This window comes from Artemia sp. Qi Xiang Cuo, chromosome 5 (assembly GCF_049724085.1).
Source record: "Artemia sp. Qi Xiang Cuo chromosome 5, ASM4972408v1, whole genome shotgun sequence".
NCBI classification, from domain to species: domain Eukaryota; kingdom Metazoa; phylum Arthropoda; class Branchiopoda; order Anostraca; family Artemiidae; genus Artemia; species Artemia sp. Qi Xiang Cuo.
This window is the reverse complement of record NC_142798.1, coordinates 73,589,651-73,608,698: the sequence shown is the minus strand read 5'-3', so window position 1 is coordinate 73,608,698 and position 19,048 is coordinate 73,589,651. Positions and strand designations below refer to the sequence as shown.

The following is a 19,048-nucleotide window of genomic DNA, read 5'->3' as shown; positions in this document are numbered from 1 at the left end:
GTGTGGGGGCCAGTGTCACCATCAATGATGAAAATGAAAATGGATTTCAAGAGGTCCTTTCTAGGAGCTCCAAAAAAGAAAAAGAATATCCTCAATCAAAAGTGTTTTCCCTGCTCCTGCCCAAACTCGTCCTTCTCAAAACTTAGGAATATACCCAAAAGTTCCTCCTAATACCCCCTTTGAGATAAATAAGATTACTCCTATAAGGGTTGCAATCTTCAAATTGTTAAACTCAATGTTCTTTCTAAGCATTAACCTGGATGGATCGTTGCTCATAGCTCTACAATATTCTAAATCAGCAGGCATAATATTCAATTTAAAATCCTTCCTCAATATCCCAATTAAGACTGCTACATGGAACCCAACCAAAATGGTAGTATACAGTGTCCCCCCAAAAATACCTATTCAAGAGTTAAAACAAGGGCTCTCTGATAAAGCTGGTAACACAATCCCAGTTTAAGATGTCACCCAACTGGGTAATCCTGACTCTAATGGCCTAAAAACAAGTAAATCTTTCTTATTTATACTGAGAAAAAAAAACAATATCCCAGACCAGATGTTTCTATTTGGGCAAATCAAACCATGCAAGCCCTAAAGACCAAAGCCAATCCAGTGCCAGAGGTGTTAGAAACTGGGTCATGCAACAAATAAATGCAGTGGAATCCTCCAAGCATGTACTATAAAGTTCCCCTCCTAAAGGAATGGCAAACTGCAAAAACAATCAGCCTACATGTATAAATTACAAAGGCCCACATGACTCTACCAATAAATCACTATGCCCTGCATATAGAAAAAGAGCACTAACACTCCAAATAGCAACAGAGAAGGCCATTCTATACCCTTTTGCAGCTATGGAAGCAAATGCTGCCCAACCATACTAAATATAACCCATAATGAAATCAACCAATACTATCAAAACTCCCAAGTCCAACCTTGACTTGCTAATAAATACAGTTAATCATGCTATCCCCAAGACAACACCCAGGAAAACAATCCCCAAAAACTCCCAAAGCATGGTGGACAAGTGAGTGCCTACTGGAGAACAAAAAAGGCAGCTAGGAAAACATGCCTAAAAAACCATCTCCTACCACATATTTAAGGAAATTACAAACAGAGGCTAATCTCAAAATTACTATAATAAATGTTAAATATTGCATTTTGAAAAATTACTGGAATAATTTTGCAAATAGTCTTTCCAGAGAAACACATGAGCCAAATATACATAAACTCATAAGCCACACCTATGGAAAAAAACCTCTCTCAACCCAATCCAGTATGAGCTAATACATAATAATACCCATTATGACAATGATAACGAAAAGGCAAAGTTATTTGCAACTCTTCTTACAAATAAGCTGACATCAAATAATTGCCGCATCACTTTCTCAATTTTGATGAATCTAATTTATCAGCCTTGTCCAGGATCAGAGTATATAACCAGTCCATATTCAATTCATTAAATGAATAATGTAATGCAACATATTAGGGCCAAGGCTACTAATAGCTATGATAATATACACCCTACATGGATAAAGACTCTCACCCCTTCATATAAACAGGAACTCCTAAATTATTATAATCATGCTTGGGCTACATCCGCATTCCCCAATATTTGGAAATGTTCATCCCTCCTACCAATTTTAAAGAGAAATAGACTCACATGTGACCCTGAGTCTTATAGGCCTATAATGATTACTTTGGTGATGGGAAAAGTAATGGAGAAAATGATTTACCATTGACTTCTATTTTTTGTTCAGAAAAATAATATGATACCTCATACTCAAACTGGTTTTAGAAACACCACTTCTGAACAGATACTTTTATATTGTTAACAAATGCAATAAATGAATCCCTATCAAAAAATAATGTCCTAGTTGCTGCTTTCCTAGACTTAGAAAGGGCTTATAGCAATGTGAATCATCAAATCCTTTTAGCTAATCTTGCAAACATTAGACTACCCTCCCAAGCTAGTATCTTTAATAAAATCCTTCATAGAAAATTGAAGCTTCGTTGTTTGTGTAGGTTCAGCCTCCTCACCCAAAAATACAATAATTAAAGGTCTTCCACAGGGTGCAGTCCTGAGCTGCTTCCTCTTTGCCCTCTATATCTGGGATATAAACATCCCTTATGCCAATCTAGCAATGTGCTGATGATCTGGTACTATGGGCAACTTTTCTTTTTAACAGACAAATTCCTGCTAGGGCTCCCCTCTTGTAGTTAGGTCCGGATTTATGTAAAACTTGACTTGGGTGTACTCATTGCTAGATGCTGGGATGCATGTTGCTGATTTAAGGATGATTTGACAGTTGCTTTCAGTTTTAGAGGAGTCTTTCCTTAATTTCACAAGTAGTGTGCATGGTGACAACCCGTATTTTGGTCTACCAACTCGGACAGCTATAACAATATTATCTGTTGTTAGGATGGCTCCATGATTATTTTCTTATGTTAGGTTGATTGCTTGTGCAGAATCCAAAATTGTTGAGGATTCTAGCATACCAATAACTACAAGGTTCATTTTCTTTTTCCTCTTTTAATTTTTTTTATGCATCAGCACAAGTAATTGCATTGACTGTAGGATACATCTGCAAGGCTGAGCTGTTAGGTTGACAGAGCTGGGGCTCAAGGTGCTCATTGACATTTATTGTTGATGTAGGATTCCTAATTGGGTAAGAATGTTCCTTAACTCTTGCACTTTGAGCTGTAGTTGGGCAACTTTCCTTTTATTACATGCCTGACATTCATATTTAAAAAGTGTTTGATTAGGGTCGTGAGCCTTTGCAGTGAGTACTAAATCTGCACTCATACCTCTACAGGAGGCGTGCTCCCATTCTTTTTTTAGAATGGTTTGGGAGTACTAGGATTTGTTATGGGACTTGGACTATTCATTGTTCCTTTGCACCTGTTACACTTCCATTTTTCTCGAATTTTCTTTATGTTTAGTTCACCCCGAGTTGTGCTGCAACATGCAAAATGATACAAGTAATGACATCCAGAGCACTGGACACCTCCCTGTGAGCATGTAATATTTTTTTGTATCTTGGACAAAAGTCAGATACCATTTTTCTGGACCATGCAATTTAAAGGTGAGCACAAGAGAAGTAAGAGAAGCATTGAAGGCTGTCTACTTTTCCCCCACAATTTAAGGGGCAAGCCCAGCGGGTATCACGGCTCTTGCTAACAACTCTTTAACCCCTCCTCCGCTTACTTTTTCCCTGCCACCTCTAGAGACTATTTGTGGTCTGTTGTTATTTTCCAGTAATAATATAATGTTGTTATCCAATAATAATATAATCCAATTTATAAAATGTAGGTCACTACTATGTGTCATTATAAGCTCCTGGTAATCTTTTTGTTTCATTAGCTTGTTTTCTATAGAAGAGGTCATTTATTTGTAGATGTGGTCATTAAGTAAGCCATAGGGTTGTCTTGAAGCCTTTTGCTAGTACAATTTTATTAAGTTCTTCTGTGTGGGTAAATAATAGCTGAATTGAAAGAAATCACCACAAGGTAAAATAATCAAATCTTTACAGGGCAAATCTTACAGGTCAGTATGTTCTTTCATGACTGACCTGTAAACTTTCACATCATCTGCAAACATTTTTAAGGTTGAATTCCTAACAACACATGGCAAATCATTCATAAAAAGGCAGAAGAGTACCAGCCCAAGACAACTGCCTTGCAGAACTCCACTTATGACAGACATAGGTGATGACAGAGCATCACCTACCACTTTCTCATGGGTTCTTTTTGTAAGATAATCCATTATCCATGCTTCAGTTTGCAGGCCAATACTGTATAGTTGACATTTCTTGATCAGAAGTGGTATGGAAATTTTGTCAAATGCTTTGGAAAAGTCAATATAAATACAATCAAACGAAATCTGCCATCAATGGAAAATCATTAATCCCACAATGTTCCTGATATTTCCAAATTTTGTCCCACTGCAAAAAAGACTCCTATTCCAGCCAATTGCCAACCCTCTTGCTTTCAAGTGTCGTTTGTGAGAGATAATTTGGTTTGCCAAAGGAGGGCAAGGATGACAAGAGAAACTGTTCAGCTACAATCAAGCTGGGCTTTCAACTTCAGATAAAGCTGAGGGTGAAAAGAGCTGGTGTTACATCAGGAAAGTTTGATAACAGACGAGCCCATGAGAAAGAGCCTAAAGGAAGCTGTAGTGTCTGCCTCAGTAGCAGAATCATAAGAATGTTTGCTAAATTTGCAGTAAATTAAGTGAAAGCTGTCTGTTGTTTGTCCATGTTCAAATGGTTTGGATTTTGAGTGAAAGTTGCCCTTTTTTATGTTATGATGATTTTAATTACCAAAGGTATTTTTAGAAGATTTCGAAGTGTTTATTTGAAGATTCTGTTTTACAATCTGCTGGTTCCAACTTAAGTAGGTTTTTTTGGACAGTTTACCAACTGTTTTTCTTGCCTTTTAAGGCTTGGTTCAAAAAATCTTTTATGCCTGGGTCTATAAGTCAAGTTTTTGAACTTGTAATTTCCATAAATTCTTCTGATAACTTGGTTTAAACTATTATTTTAATGTCCCTGTCATATTTCAATGGAAATCAGCCCTGGTTTACATCATGACATCACCAAATCTGTTGAGTTTGATCTTAAAAATCAAACAATAACCCTGCATCTTTTGAGCCAGGGTTATCCCCATACAAAAGATTTCTAGTTTAAGAATTTCAAAATTGAACTTCTACAAATAGGTCTGTGCATAAATAAGGCCTAAAGAAAGTGTTTAGAGCCTTATTCCTCAGATAAACCTGGATCTATGTTGTTTTAATGACTAAAAAGGATGAAATTGCGGTTTATTGGCTCATATGAAGGAAACATTATAAAGAAAAACAGTAGTTCCATTAGATTGCTAATTTTGTGGTTTTCCAAATATCATTGGCAATTTTCTGGCAATGGACCCTTCCCCCTTGGATGGTCCCAGATATAGCCCTAGGCTATATACAAAACTAAATGAAACAATGAAATTATTTCTTTATATTATGCAGTGTGTCTCTATGAATCAGATTATCTTGATTTGCTTCTATTGTTATCAATACTTTTAAACAATTTCAAATAACATTTTTATCCAATATTACAATCAGTCACCGAGGCAAAACTGTATTTCAACCAGTAAAGAATGCAAGAAATTAGTTAATAAACACAAGATGATGTATTGAAAGATGTAAAACAATTGAGAAATATGTTATTAGGGCTATATCTGGGACTATAGATTCAGTCATTGACTAGTTAACACAAGAGAATTGTATCATACTTTTTTGGATATTTTAACTTGGATACTTGGTAAATTTTCCATTGGCTGTTTTCAGCTCTACCTTTTTTTTATCCCGCCCACTGTCATCAGTCGCTGCTATGCATTCATACACAGAAGGTGTGCGGACGTTTTGAGAGAGAGATTTTGCTTCTTTTTTTTTTCATTTTGTCATTTGCCGAAGCTATGCAAGTGGGAAACCGGGCGTTTGCTCAATTTAAATATTAAAAGCTGTGGCCTTTCAAAATTATGCAGGTGATACCTGTAAAAGGTGATGGAAGTAATTATGAAGTTTGCTGTTACGGAACTGACGAAATTAAAATAGTAACGTCCGAGAATATATGGGCTTACGCGGAGAAATATGAAGAAGCGCTGAGAGATGGCAGAAAAAATGTTCAGAGAGCGATAAGACTGTGTACGGAGGACTCGGAAGGTTTAGCCGGGGATTTATCTGAGTCGGTTAACTTGATGCAGTCAGAAATTGTTAACCTTCGTGACGGCATACAGGATGAAATTCGTAGGAGAGTGGAAGAGCAGTGCAGTAGATTAGGGAGTTCTCCGGTGACACAGATTAAGTCAGATTTGTTTGATACTGTTACGCAAGCTGTCTATGAGGCGATCGATCTGCAATTCAAGGGTAAATTTGAACTGCTTGAGAAATCACTTGGCGATTTGCGGGCAAGAATTGTCCAAAATTGCGCAAAGCTCCAAAAGCTTGAAACTAAGCTGGATGATATAAACCAGTCTTCTCTTCTGACTAAGGTCATTGTATCTGGGATAGACTCTCCCGCGCGTGATTTGCCTCACCTTGGTGAGAAAGTATTAGCTCGACCCGTGTAAAACGATTTCCGACGTAGTTCAGATTCGCAATGTGTCATATGAACCTGTCGTCTAAACTAAGAAGCTGTGAATTTTTCTTTTCTTTTTTTGTTTTATGGATCGTTTTCAGTGTTTTCTTGATTCTCGTTTGAAATTAGATGTTATTCTTAATTCAGCTACCGGAAGTGATAAAGATATGCCTTATGTAAATAATCTACCTGAATGTGATTATTCTTCAGGCGAGTTTCTATCGGATAAAACAAAAAGTTGTGATTTTCCGATCAGATCGTTACATGTAAATGCCCGGGGGCTACGAAGTGCATTCAATGAACTGAAGCTTTTGCTTGCATCTAGTCCTATAGACATTGTTGGAGTTTGCGAAACTTTTCTGTCTGCTAATACACCCCTTACAATGTTAGATCTGCCCGGGATGAAGTGTATTTCGCGTACAAGGTGTCAGAATGCGAGAGGAGGTCAGATGCTGTATATTCGTGATGACGGGTCTTTTAGTATTCTCAGTGATTTGTCAGTATTTGATGAAGGGTTATGTGAGACTATTTTTGTTGAAGTTGTACCTTTGGGCTGTAATCCATTTATTTTCGGGTCTGTTTATCAATCTCCGTCGGGTAACCCAAAAATATTTTTTGAAGTTTTTGAACCGTTGTTGAAAAATCTAGAAGCGTTGAAAAAACCGGTTATTATTTCGGGTGATTTTAATTTTGATCTTTTGAATCTCGATGTTGGAAATAATAAGGAGTTTTTAACTATGATGTTGTGTTCTAATTTTCTTCCAAGTATTTCTCTGCCGACAAGAGTTGCAGCTAACACAGCTACATTATTAGATAATATATTTTTTTTCTCCTGTTTTATTTGATGCTGAAAAATCGTCAGTAATTTTGTCTGATATGTCAGATCATTTTCCGGTGAGTGTTCTTTTAAATTTAAATAATAGTAATAAACAACATCGAGATTCAACAATGGATAATTCAAAAAAAATTCAAAAAAGCGATATACATGGATTGATTGTAAAGTTCTACGTAAGTTAATTGGTGACCATGATTGGAGTTCGGTTTATGGCTCAGATGACGCAAATGCTGCGTTTTCAGATTTTATTGATCAAATGATGTGACTGCGGGATTGGGCTTCTTCAACACGAGTTTCGCATGGAAAGTTTGCGCAGAAATTTGACCCATGGACTACTGAAGGTATTTTGGCATTGTTAAATCATAAAAATAGAAAATTTAAGAATTATTTAAAATTACAGACATCTAAGCCATTTGAAGAATTCAGAGCTTATAGGAATAAGCTAAATTAAATTATAAGACATGAGAAGAGAAAATAAAAATAGAAAATTTTTGAGCATAAACCAGATATGAGAAAAACATGGCAATTGATAAATCAAAAGATAAGTCCTCATAGCTGTAAAAATGCTAGTGTTAATTGCCTTGTTTTAAATGGGGAAAATGTTACAGAGCCCAATGAAATTTTGAATGCTTTTGGAGATTATTTCAGTAATATTGGTTCTAGACTTGCATTGACTATGAATATGCAACTGAATTCCCCCTCTGTTCCAGTTAATGAGCAACATGCGGAAAATTCGTTTTCTTTTTCTGAGATTAAGCCTCATGAGATTGAAAAAGTTATTCTGAAGCTTAAACGTAGTTTTTCTAAGGACGAATTTGGATTTTCGGCTCAAACTGCTAAGCAAATAGTGTCAAGCATTTCATCTTTGTTGGCAAACATTTATAATCTATCGCTTATGCTTACGGTTTTTCCTGAGCTTTTAAAAAAAGCTAATGTTAAAGCATTACCTAAAGCTGGGAGTCCAACTGACCCTTCAGATTATAGAGGCATTTCTCTACTTTCAGTTTTCAGCAAAATTTTGGAAAAACTTGCAAATAGTCAATTACAAAAATATTTATTTGATAGTAAGATTTTACACACGTCTCAATATGGTTTTATAAAAGGAAAGTCAACTGAACTGGCAATTCATGAGCTTTTACTAGATATTAATGATTCACTAGATGATGGTCAACACGCGTTGGCGATTTTTCTTGATGTCGCAAAGGCGTTTGACACCGTAAATCATTCGTTGCTTCTTTTTAAACTAAAGTCTTACGGGTTTTCAACACAAGCTGTTAAATTTTTTTCATCTTACCTTTCTGGGAGACGACTAGATTGTGTTGATAAATCTCGTGATCTCCGTTCCGAAACTTTTCCAATTAATTACGGAGTGCCTCAGGGCTCTGTTCTTGGGCCTATTCTATTTATTCTTTCTATAAATGATTTGCCAGAAGTTTTGCCTCTTTGTAAAATTATAATGTTTGCTGATGAAGTAGTAATTTTTGCTTCTCACCGGGACCTATCAGTTCTTTTCCAGAACCTCGAAAGTACGTTACTAACTGTATCTGATTGGTATTCAAGGAATTTACTAGCTCTTAATGAAAAAAAATGCCAGTATATGTTATTTTCGCGAACTGGATCAGTAGTGTCAGATACCTTCTCTCTTTTTTTGAATGGTTTTGAATTAAGACGGGTGGATCAGTTCAAATATCTTGGGATTATTTTAGATGAAAATTTGTCGTTTCATAATTATGTAAAAACACTGTCGTTAAACATTTTTCGAAATATTGGCATGCTAACTCGTCTTTGTCACTTTTTTCCTAAAGCTATTCTAAAATCTATTTATTATTCTTTTGTCCACCCATATTTTCTCTATTGCATTTCGGTTTGGGCATCTACCTTTCCGTCTGTTTTCAAATCTCTTCAAATACTTCAGAATAAAGCAATGAGGATTCTTTTTAATATTGATTGCAGAACTTCAGTTAGACACCCATATGGGACTTCAGGAATTTTCTCTTTGGACCAACTCGATTTAATTTCTATCTCTAGTATTTGTCATGATTATCAATATAGTAATTTACCTGTAAATTTCTCCGGCATTTTCTCAACTAATTCTCAATTTCATAATTATCCTACTACGCATCGTTCAGACTTTTCGTGCGAAATTCGCCCGACATCGAGAGCGGGATTCAGCCTCCGTCACATTGGCCCAAAAATCTGGAACTCAATTCCTGCATAAGTTCGAGAATTCAGCAACAAGCGACATTTTCTAAGACTGGTGAAGAAATATCTTATGACATGCTAAGCATTTTGTTCATTATGATTTTCTTTTGCGTTGTTGTAAAATTTAGTTAGAAAATGGCTGTGTATTTTCGTTGGCAATATTTTCAGCGCTAAAGTATGCCACCAGGCATGTGCGCTGTTTTGTGACATTTATTTATGTACGTGTTATAAATAAAAATATTCTACTCTAAAAAAAATTCTACTCATCATGAAATCTGAGAGAGCATAAAACAAGGAATACAATTGTACTACTTTTTTTATATTCTGTAATTTTCTTTTTTGCAGAAGAGCCACTAATTTGCAATTTTACCCAAAAGATGTGTCGTAAATTAAAAAAAAACAAAAACTGACTAACATGACTAATTTTTGAACATATAGCCTACTTCAGTTAATACCATAGGAAATATGGGCTGATAATTTTTTTGTAAATGAATTACAAATCAGAATTTATGTAATGTCCATCAAAAGGATATACTCCATTTGCAAGGGACAAAGGTCTCAGGAAGAACTCCTAGGTCTCAGGAAGAACACCTTTTTTGTATTTTCTTTGAAAAATGCGCATTAAAAAATTGCTTCCCCCAGGTTTTGAGAAATAAATCCCCCTCCCCCCCAAAAAAAATAATATGGAACTGGCAGTGCTGCCAAAAGCCAAAGCACAGTGATGACTTTCAAATCTACTCTCTGGTATCCCTTGCGTTCTCATAATTTTATTTCTTTTTAGGTATCAACCTTCAGTATGCAATTTTCAAATGGAAATGGACAGAAAAAGGATCAGGCTTCTGACCAAAATGCTTCTTCTCCACATAAGAAATCTAACCCAGTATCCCCCCAAGGAAGTGTTCAGCCATTTTCACCATCACCTCTAACCCAAGTTGGAATGTTTAGACCACCTAATGTGCAGCTTCTCCAGAATAGTCCAACACGGAGGTTATCCAGTCCTTATAGCATTAATCAACAAGTCCCCTTACGAAGTCCTTTACCTTCTCTACCAACTTATAATGGGTTACCTACTAGACCACAAGGACTACCAACTCAAGGAATGCTTCAACCCACACTGACATCTTCTGTACCAATCTACAATGGTTTATCTTCCAGATCACCAGGAATGCTAACTCAAAGAATGGCTCAACCGTTATCATCATCTGTTGCTACTCCCCTTGCAAATCCTCCATCATTTAAGCAAGCACAACCTTCTTTTACTGGAAGGCCCTTTCCTACACCTCCAAGGCTCTCACTCAATAACTTAGTCCAAAACCCTCCTTCTGCCCCAGCTTCTATATCAAGGCAACCTGGTGCTCTATCTAATCAACCAAACCTGTCACAGAGGCAGTTTCCAGTACCACAACAACCACCTTCTATTTCAAAACCTCCCATGACAAATGGAGTTGTAGATATGCAACCAGGTGTGAATGGTGTTCCAGGTCCATTGCAAGCTCATATGATGAGACCCATCCAGCCACCTGGTCAGCAACATCCCCAAAATTATGCTTTAATTCAACAACCTTATCAAAATTCGTTGAATGCCCAGTTTAATCAGATGAGTGTCACTCAAAGTGGTTTTAATAGACTTTGGGGGACAGAAGCTATAGACTTACTTACTATTCGTGATGTTCTGCCACCAGAGGGAGTAACTCTACCAGCTATTAATTTACAAAAAGAGCATTTGAATCAACTAAACTGTAGTAGTGAAATAATGAGATGTACACTAAGGAAAATTCCAGAGACACAGTCTATACTGGAAAAGGCTAGACTTCCTCTAGGCATTTTAATTCATCCATTTAAAGACTTGCAACAACTGCCAGTTGTGACCACAACAAACATTACCAGGTGTAAATACTGTAGAACTTATATAAATCCTTTTGTTTATTTCATTGATCAGAGACGCTGGAAATGTAATATCTGTTTTAAAGCCAATGAATTTCCCGAAGACTTTTTATATGACCCAGGAACGAAGCAGTACTTGTCTGACCCATCCAGAAGACCAGAAGCACAAAATTCTACTATTGAGTATATTGCTCCTTGTGATTATATGACTAGAGCTCCACCCCCTGCAACATACGTTTTTGTGTTGGAGACTTCAAGGGCATCTATATGCTCTGGTTATTTGAAAGTGTTTTCAAAGATTTTATTGGAAGAATTAGACAGGATACCTGGTGATGCACGAGCTCAATTTGCATTTCTTACATTTAGCTCATCAATTGATTTTGTTGTCTTGGATGAGGGAGCAACAAAACCAAAATTGATCCCCTTGTCAGATATTGATGGTAAGTCAAGCTTTTTTGTGAAGTTTCTTTTGACTATAAGAGCAAATAACATAAAATTTAAGAATAGGGGGATATTGGATAATATCACATTAGGAAAATGGGGTCTGAAATCTCAAAACTTTATTTTTAGGCCTCCATTTTGATATTTATCAGGAGGTACCTTGGACTGATCTTGGGCTAATTCCCACCTGCTTTCCAAAAGGACTGATCAAAAGGTCAGTTTTCCCAAAGTTATGGTCTAAAAACTCATTATTTTCTGGATTCAGACATCTTCTCCTTAGGAAGAGTTCTATGCCACCCCCTCTTATAAAGCTATAAATACACACCAACGCTTATCATAACAATAGATAAACACAGGGTGGGAGGATAAGGGAGACTCCATTAAAGAAATTGAGACATTGTGGTCTTAGATGCACATATGCCCAACCTATTGGGGTCTTAGATCCAAAGATGCACACATGCCCAACCCCTTGCAGGAGATTGTGATTTTTTTGTGGGATAGGGGGGGGGGGGGTTATACATGACTAAAATGTACACTACTACTGAAAGGTTTTTCTGAATGGTTAATTTTTCAGAAAATCTTTCTGAAAGGTTGTCTCCCATATCCCCTTGTTTATGGTATGACTATAACTATTTCTGCACATAACGTAATAGGGGAGAATTTATTGATTGATTCATAAATTGATTCAAAGGACCACCTCCTTAGAAAAGATAAATTTGGGCCTCAAAATAGTTTTTTTTTTTTTTTAATGCATAAAATTGTTTATCAGTTTGCTATTTCCAACAAACACATATTGCAAGGTAATAAATATTTATCTTGCTTTCTTTATTATTAATGCTTACACAATTTGCAATGAGATCTGGCACTGACACGTAGTTATTCTTGATTAAGTTTCATGTTTTGAGCATAGAGAGGAGAGAATACTGAGTAGCAAAAAACAAATGTAGTTAAAAAAAGAAGAAGAATGTAAAAAGAAAAAGAAAAATGGGTAAGTCTTGTTTAAAATCAGATAGAAAACGTCTTCTAAATCTTAAGGTTTTGTTGAGGCCAATTCTTGAGCCCTCCCCCCCTCCTCTGCATTAATGCTTTACTAATCTAATAAGGCATTTTGTCAACATTAAATTAAAAACTTTTAGTGCCATGAGCGGGTAGTATTTCATTTTTAGTGATATTTGTAATAAATAAAATGTTTTATGCAAAATACTGAGTACTAATAACCTGTGTGGTCTGTGTTTGTCTAATCAGGTATCTCACTGCTGACTGGACAATACTTTTCTATGCATTTTACTTTCTCTTCAAATAAGCTGCTTATTTTCCTTAAAACGGGCATTAGAAGTTTTTTTTCCATTAATTTAGTTACACAACTTAGGAGACGAATGTCTGGAAATTATTTTGTTGGTTTACTCTGTTCCCCCACTTTTCTGAAAACCTGCTTATGCAGGAATGTTGACTAAAAGTTTAATTTGGCTTCATGACAATGCGCGCCCACATGTGATGCAGCGAACTCAAAAAACACTACAAAAATTGGATCTGGTGATCCTTCCAAATTGTCCCTACTGCGCTGACCTCCAATCGCACTTTCGTTCGTTCGGACCTTAAAAGAGGATACACAAGAAACGTTTTTTTATCCAGTGAAGTAGTTGAATATCTGGATTTTCCTTTTTTGTCTTTATCTCTATTATTAGTTCCTATATTTTGGGTGACACTGTTAATCTAATCATATCAACTGTTTGGTTACCCCCGCCAACATGCAGCAGGAACACAGAAGGACTGCAGAAAGAAAAACTAACTGCTTTCGAGCTAAAGTGGCAATAAAAATATTTCAATTTTTTTATCTTATGCAAAGATAGTAAGCTTCGTCAATTTAAGTAAGGCAGTGAAAAATAATTCTTTCAGCATAGAATTAGTAACATCTATAGCAGTCCAATTTTATCTCAACAGTATTTCTTTTTGAACATGATAACGCTTATCATAACTGTTTGTTTTTAAGATTTAGTTCAGTGCCCTAAGATTCTTTCCCAGTGCAGTTGGAATCTAACTAAGAAAATAAACACATTTAAGCTCTTTAAATAGGCTACGCTTTTTGGCCTCGATTTAATGATTTGGGTTCTTTTCCTAAATGAAGTAGAAGAACAAAAAACGAACTCTAAAGTAACTTTATTATTTTAGTGAAAGAAAAAGAGTTATTGACGTTTCAATATTTTTCTATAAAATAATACTTACTCCCTTCTTAAATCAAAACATACAAAAGAAAATAAAAGATTTTACAAAAGAAAAGAGGAAACCATCTACGGAGAAACAGTAATTACCCTTCGAGTTTTATTTTGGAATTTAAATTTAACTCAAAATTTGACATACAGTAGTAATAACGGGTCATCACATCAATGTGTAGAAATTTTGAGATTGTTTTACTTATTAGTCAGGGCGCCAGATTCTGTATCGTTCACCCACCCATTCCGGAAGGTAAAAAAATACCGAGGATGGATCTTGAGGTAGTCCACCATGCTGAAAACGAATATCGTAGGGTGCATGTTCGTTGTTGGGGCGTTTCTGAGATATAGGCCAAAAAAAGCAAATTTAGCCTATAACTAAGTGTGGCGATTCACGATTTTTTGCGAGTTATAGGGTTTAGGAATCCGGCGTAATGTTACATCAATCGAAAGAGGAGATCTAGATCTAAAAGAATATGATTTTCAAATTGAAAAGAAAAATCTCTATTTACTGCAGTTTCAAAATAAGTGCTGTAAAATTCGACTAATATCTCAAAGAAAGGCTAAAAACTCGAAATTTCTTCAAGGTAACAAACTTTTTTTTCATATTAAAAAAGAAAGTTCATTCAATTCTGTACAATTTGAGCTAAAAAAAAAATATAAACTAATATTATTTTTAAAAGGTCTGCGATTTTTTTTTTTTTGTAGTGTCACTGAAATGATCACTAGCCGTATCGTGAAAATGGACATAGTTTATTTTTTCTTCAAAGGGTAGGAATACTTCAAACTTTCTAACTGTTTAAAATTTTTAATTTTTTCTTAAACATAAAAATAGATTAAACAAAATATTGACTAAAAATAAGTGTTTTTTAAAATCGACGAATATGTTTTCTGGTGTACTAAGGGGTCTGCAATTACCTTTTTGGGACCTGATTTGCCACTGATACGACTGAGCTATTTACTACATGAAAGAATTCTGTTTCACAGTTGGATTCAGTCGGCGCACTGGAGTTGTCTTACTCGGCCTGCCCATAAAATTGGGTAATAGTAACCGATTAGGGACCTATTGTAACTAAAAGTAAAATGTATGTAATTTTCAATGTATGTAAATTTCAATGACCGGGGATTTTGATAGGTCGGAAACTTCTCTAAACGTGTTGACTGAAAGCTTCCCTTCTGCATCCTTGATCCGCTCCATCACAGACACCATTTTTGAGGCAAAAGTTGGAGACGCCGCGGTGTTTAAGAAAGAAGCTTTCCCGAAGCCGAAGAAAAAGTTCGTTGTGTCACACCCTGACAGACAGTGCACGAACGGTAACATAATCTGCCCCTCTTTGGACAAGTGGACTCCATCCGTCAGCTCGTGTACTGGGATAATGTAAGTCGGGAACTTCAAGAAAAATTCGCTCAGTCCCTCAGCTTGAAGCTCTTCAAAAACATGAACAAAGGCTACTGCCACGTCTGTGTCGTTGGCATGCACAACGATGCTACAAGCGTAACGGCTAGCGTACTTGGCATGTGTCATAAGGTGTTGGTCAGCCTCTTCGTGGGTGGAGGACAAGCATTCCTCATAGTCACAGTGTTCTGAAAAAGTTGGACTGCAGCCACGCTTGACCAGAGACACTTTGAATCTCTCCTGGAACCCACCTGAGAGAAAAAAGTTGAGTGCGTTCGGAAGCTGATCACCTATCTGCTCCCAGGTTTCATACAAAATTTCGAGGAGCCGGCTTTTAGACGCTGAGCTTGCAAGTACGGCATCTCATTCTTCAACTGTGCTAAGAGTGGAAATCTGGAGGTTTCTCCCTTTCTGTCGCCGGAGTCTGCATGCTGGTTTCAAGAAGATCGACTCTCCGGTGTCCGTGAGCTTCCCAAACAGCCCGTCGTACCGATCTGCGACAATGTGGATTTCAGGAATACCCACTGGAAGGTCATTCAGCAACAATAGAAGCAATTTTTCTGCGAAGGGTTTGACTGTTTCAAACCTGGCAGGCCGATATGACCCTATCTTGGACATTAGGTCAATGATGTGTACTGTAGCTGAGGTTGTTTCGTTGGATTTTAAAGTCGCCGGCCAAGCTGCAAGTCCTCCTTTTTTTCTTAGCCAGTTCAAAAGCACAGCTTTGTTCCCTGTCCTCATTTTCCAGCCAGAGGATGTCTTGGTTGATTGTTGTGGAAGATGTTTAAAAATAGATGGAGGGAAAAGAAGAATCTCTTTTGTGAGAATCTTTGCAACTGCTTTTTCCTTTTCTTCCCCGTAGCTCAGCTGAGCAGTAATGATTCTCTTCGAGGCTGTTACTTCAGAGCTCAGGAGATTGGTTCTAGGGACACCCTTCACTTTCTGAGTTTTACTATCTGAATGGAAAGTTCGGAGTGCAACCTTCTTCACATCTTCTTTCCTGCTGCACAGAAAATCCTCAACCACCTCTTTTCTTTTGTGGCTACGCAAGTAATATCACAAACAATCTTCTCATCGTCCACAACTTCTGACGTAACAATGTTCACTAGGTCGAAGTCTACTCTGCTAAATGGATTGCCACATGTAGTGAAAATGTCTCGAGATGTATCTCGCGAAAGTTGTAATTGCGTCGTTGTCGACTGATTGTTTTCGTGATGTTTGAATATCTCTGTCGATATGTTGACTACTTGCAAAAAACATTGCTGATGGCAGTGGAAACCGGTAAGGTAAGAATCCAAGCTTCAGTCTGTCTCTCATCCATTTGTTCTCCTATTATTCCGGCCGTCGTCTTTGCATCCTTGTTCACTGTACATTCCAGTATCTGATCGGACCAGGTGGCCGTGAACCTGGTGTGCGTTCTCTTTACTGCGAAGTATCCTTTCATGAACTTCACAGTCTCGTTCAGCATGAATGAATTGCATCGCTATTTCAAGTATTTCCAAGAACTGCCGCCAGAAAGCAAACGTGGGCGACGCATTTCGCAGGGTGTCGAAGGCATTCATTATGGGAGCTAAAGTGATTAAGGTATCATTTGCCTCCTGAAGTGCAGTTCGTGCGTCAGCACCGTTTGCCAATGAAGTCCTGATAACTCAATGGCACTACCCAGCTGGTCCAGAAGGGATAAGTCTTCTTGTGCTTTGGAGTAATGCTCTTCCAAGGACTCCCAGTAGAGGCCTAGCAAGACCTCGTACAGTATGCAGTAGGCATTGATAGCTTGGTAGTAGCCTTTCCCTTGAAATACCTTTTCGCAAGTACCAGGAAGCAGCAGCTTTGCCTGCACTATAATCTCTTTGAGTCCGGGGCTGTCCATTATCTTGCCAACTGCCTTGACATAGTTGAGCAGGAGGTGGAAGCCTCCCATCCATAGGATTACGTTTTTGAAGTCATCCGGCTATTTACTTTTCACTAAATGTGCTAGCTGATCAGTGAAGAGATCTTGCGTACCACCGTATCGTCACATCCGACAGCTTTACTTATCGCCATGAACGTTCGCAGAGATTTTTCGACTGTTGCATGGTTGTTTGGTGCTTCATGAAGGAAAGGCAAGTAAAACACGTTGCTTTTAGGAACATTTTCCTTTGAGACTTTACTGCAAATCGTTCGATAGCTTGGTAATGACGGGGGACTTTCTACTGTGGCCACAAGCTGTGTTGGGCATTCTCTAGCCAGCATTAATGCCTTGTCCAGGTGTCTAATTTCTTTTGGAGTCTTGAGAAGTAAGTTAACAGGAAGGAGTTCTTTCTCGATCATCGTTTTCCTTAAGATCTTTGATCCCTGACACTTGATTTCAAGATTTTCTTTCGGTAGACATTCAACTGACCTGTTTCTCAGAGCTTAGATGACACGGTGACTTTTGATTGGGTGTCCTTTGAGAACTCCGAGGTCTGCACCATTGCTATACTCGTAATATGAGTCGATGTGCCATTGAGGGAGGACCATAGAAAGTCGAGGTTGTCATGCATGAATTGGATCAAAGAATCATCATCTTTTATTATGCCAGGAGACACATAGGCGCTGTCTGCTGTGGTGTGTATCCTCATATCGTCTACCGCTTTTGCTAGGAGTCGTGTAATGGTATCGTACGATACCCCAGCACCACTTTTATTCAGAACTTGAAGGATATTTCTGCTTCGAGTCTTATGATAAATATAAACTGAAATCCCAATATGTTTCGGGGTTTCGACGTAAAACCCGGAAAATAAAATATCTTGGGCGATGTTCATAAGTCTTTGTTCTGTCTTCGGCATACAGTCTTGTTTTACCTCTGAATTGTCCCACGGTTCTTCTTCTTCAAGAAGGTAAACAAGAAAGTTGTGGAGCTCTTTTGGTATCATTTGGGAGATCTGGTCGGGTGTTATTTGCACGTCTTCTGCTTTGGCGTTTAGCTTCTGATCAGTGATTGCTCGCTTCAAAATCTTGGCTGCAATGAATAGTGTATTTCTATCCTGGTCGCCAAACACTGAACTATTTCTAGTGCTACACCGGCGTGATGGAGCCCGCGGTCCAGTGCTTTGGTTTCCGGAAAGTGGTCTGCTGTCTTCGTTCACTGAAACTTGTTCTTGTTTAACTGAGTTCTTTAAGAACAAGCGCTGTTTCAAACTAATGTCAAACTCTGCATCGGACTCACTGGATTTGGCTGTCAGCACTGGCAAGATATCTTGAAAATAGCTCGAATCACTACTGCTGCCATCTCCTTCGGACCCCACACGCACAAACTTCTCTTCGACGGTTCGCTGAACGCTGTTCATAGCAACGATTAAACTCTCAGCAGAAATTTTTTCGCGAAGAAAAAAGATATCAGAATGCCCCGGCTGCGAAATGACGCTAAGAGAAATTCCGTAATGCCATGAAAGTCTTCTTTTCAAGCGGGTTGACTGATAGTTTCGTCTGATTCTTGGGTCTGTTCTAGACAAGATTGAAACAAATGAAGCGCGCAGTTGACAGAGTCTCACCGTCTTTCCTTTAAGTAATACTTGTTCGTATTCCTTAATAAGTTCCAAAAAGCACTTCTCGTACGTCTGTTTTACCGGCTGGGCACTTGCCTTTTTCATAAACTGTAGTAAGCACACGTTGTGGTGCTGAACATCACTTGCTACCATGTCAATGCTACAACCGAGGCCATTGTCCAAACGGAAGGACACATCCGGGAACTCTTCTCTGAGCTGTGTAGCGGCTGCATAAATGTTGTCTGCCCTAGCATTTTTAGCAACTTTTATCAGCGGTACTTTCTTTCCGCTAACATTCTTCTGTGTTTTTCCACAAATGACACATTTCTGTCGGTATTCAAATTCTGGTGCAAAAAGGTGCCTTGAGGATCTGCTTGTATTACGTTCGTTCACTGGCTGATCGGGTACAAGTCTGTACAGATCCTTCCAACATGATGGATGCCATTTAGGATTGT

At 37.7% G+C, this 19,048-nt stretch overlaps 1 protein-coding gene across 1 annotated transcript in view; it reads left to right on the top strand.

The window, feature by feature from the left end:
• Sec24AB (Protein transport protein Sec24AB) overlaps window positions 1–19,048 on the top strand; it is a 98,764-nt gene that overhangs the window by 18,160 nt on the left and 61,556 nt on the right. The window contains exon 2 of the mRNA XM_089088989.1: window positions 9,938–11,480. Within this exon, the coding sequence (XP_088945115.1) occupies window positions 9,953–11,480 (1,528 nt within the window). The 5' untranslated portion in view covers window positions 9,938–9,952. The remainder of the gene's footprint in view (window positions 1–9,937; window positions 11,481–19,048) is intronic.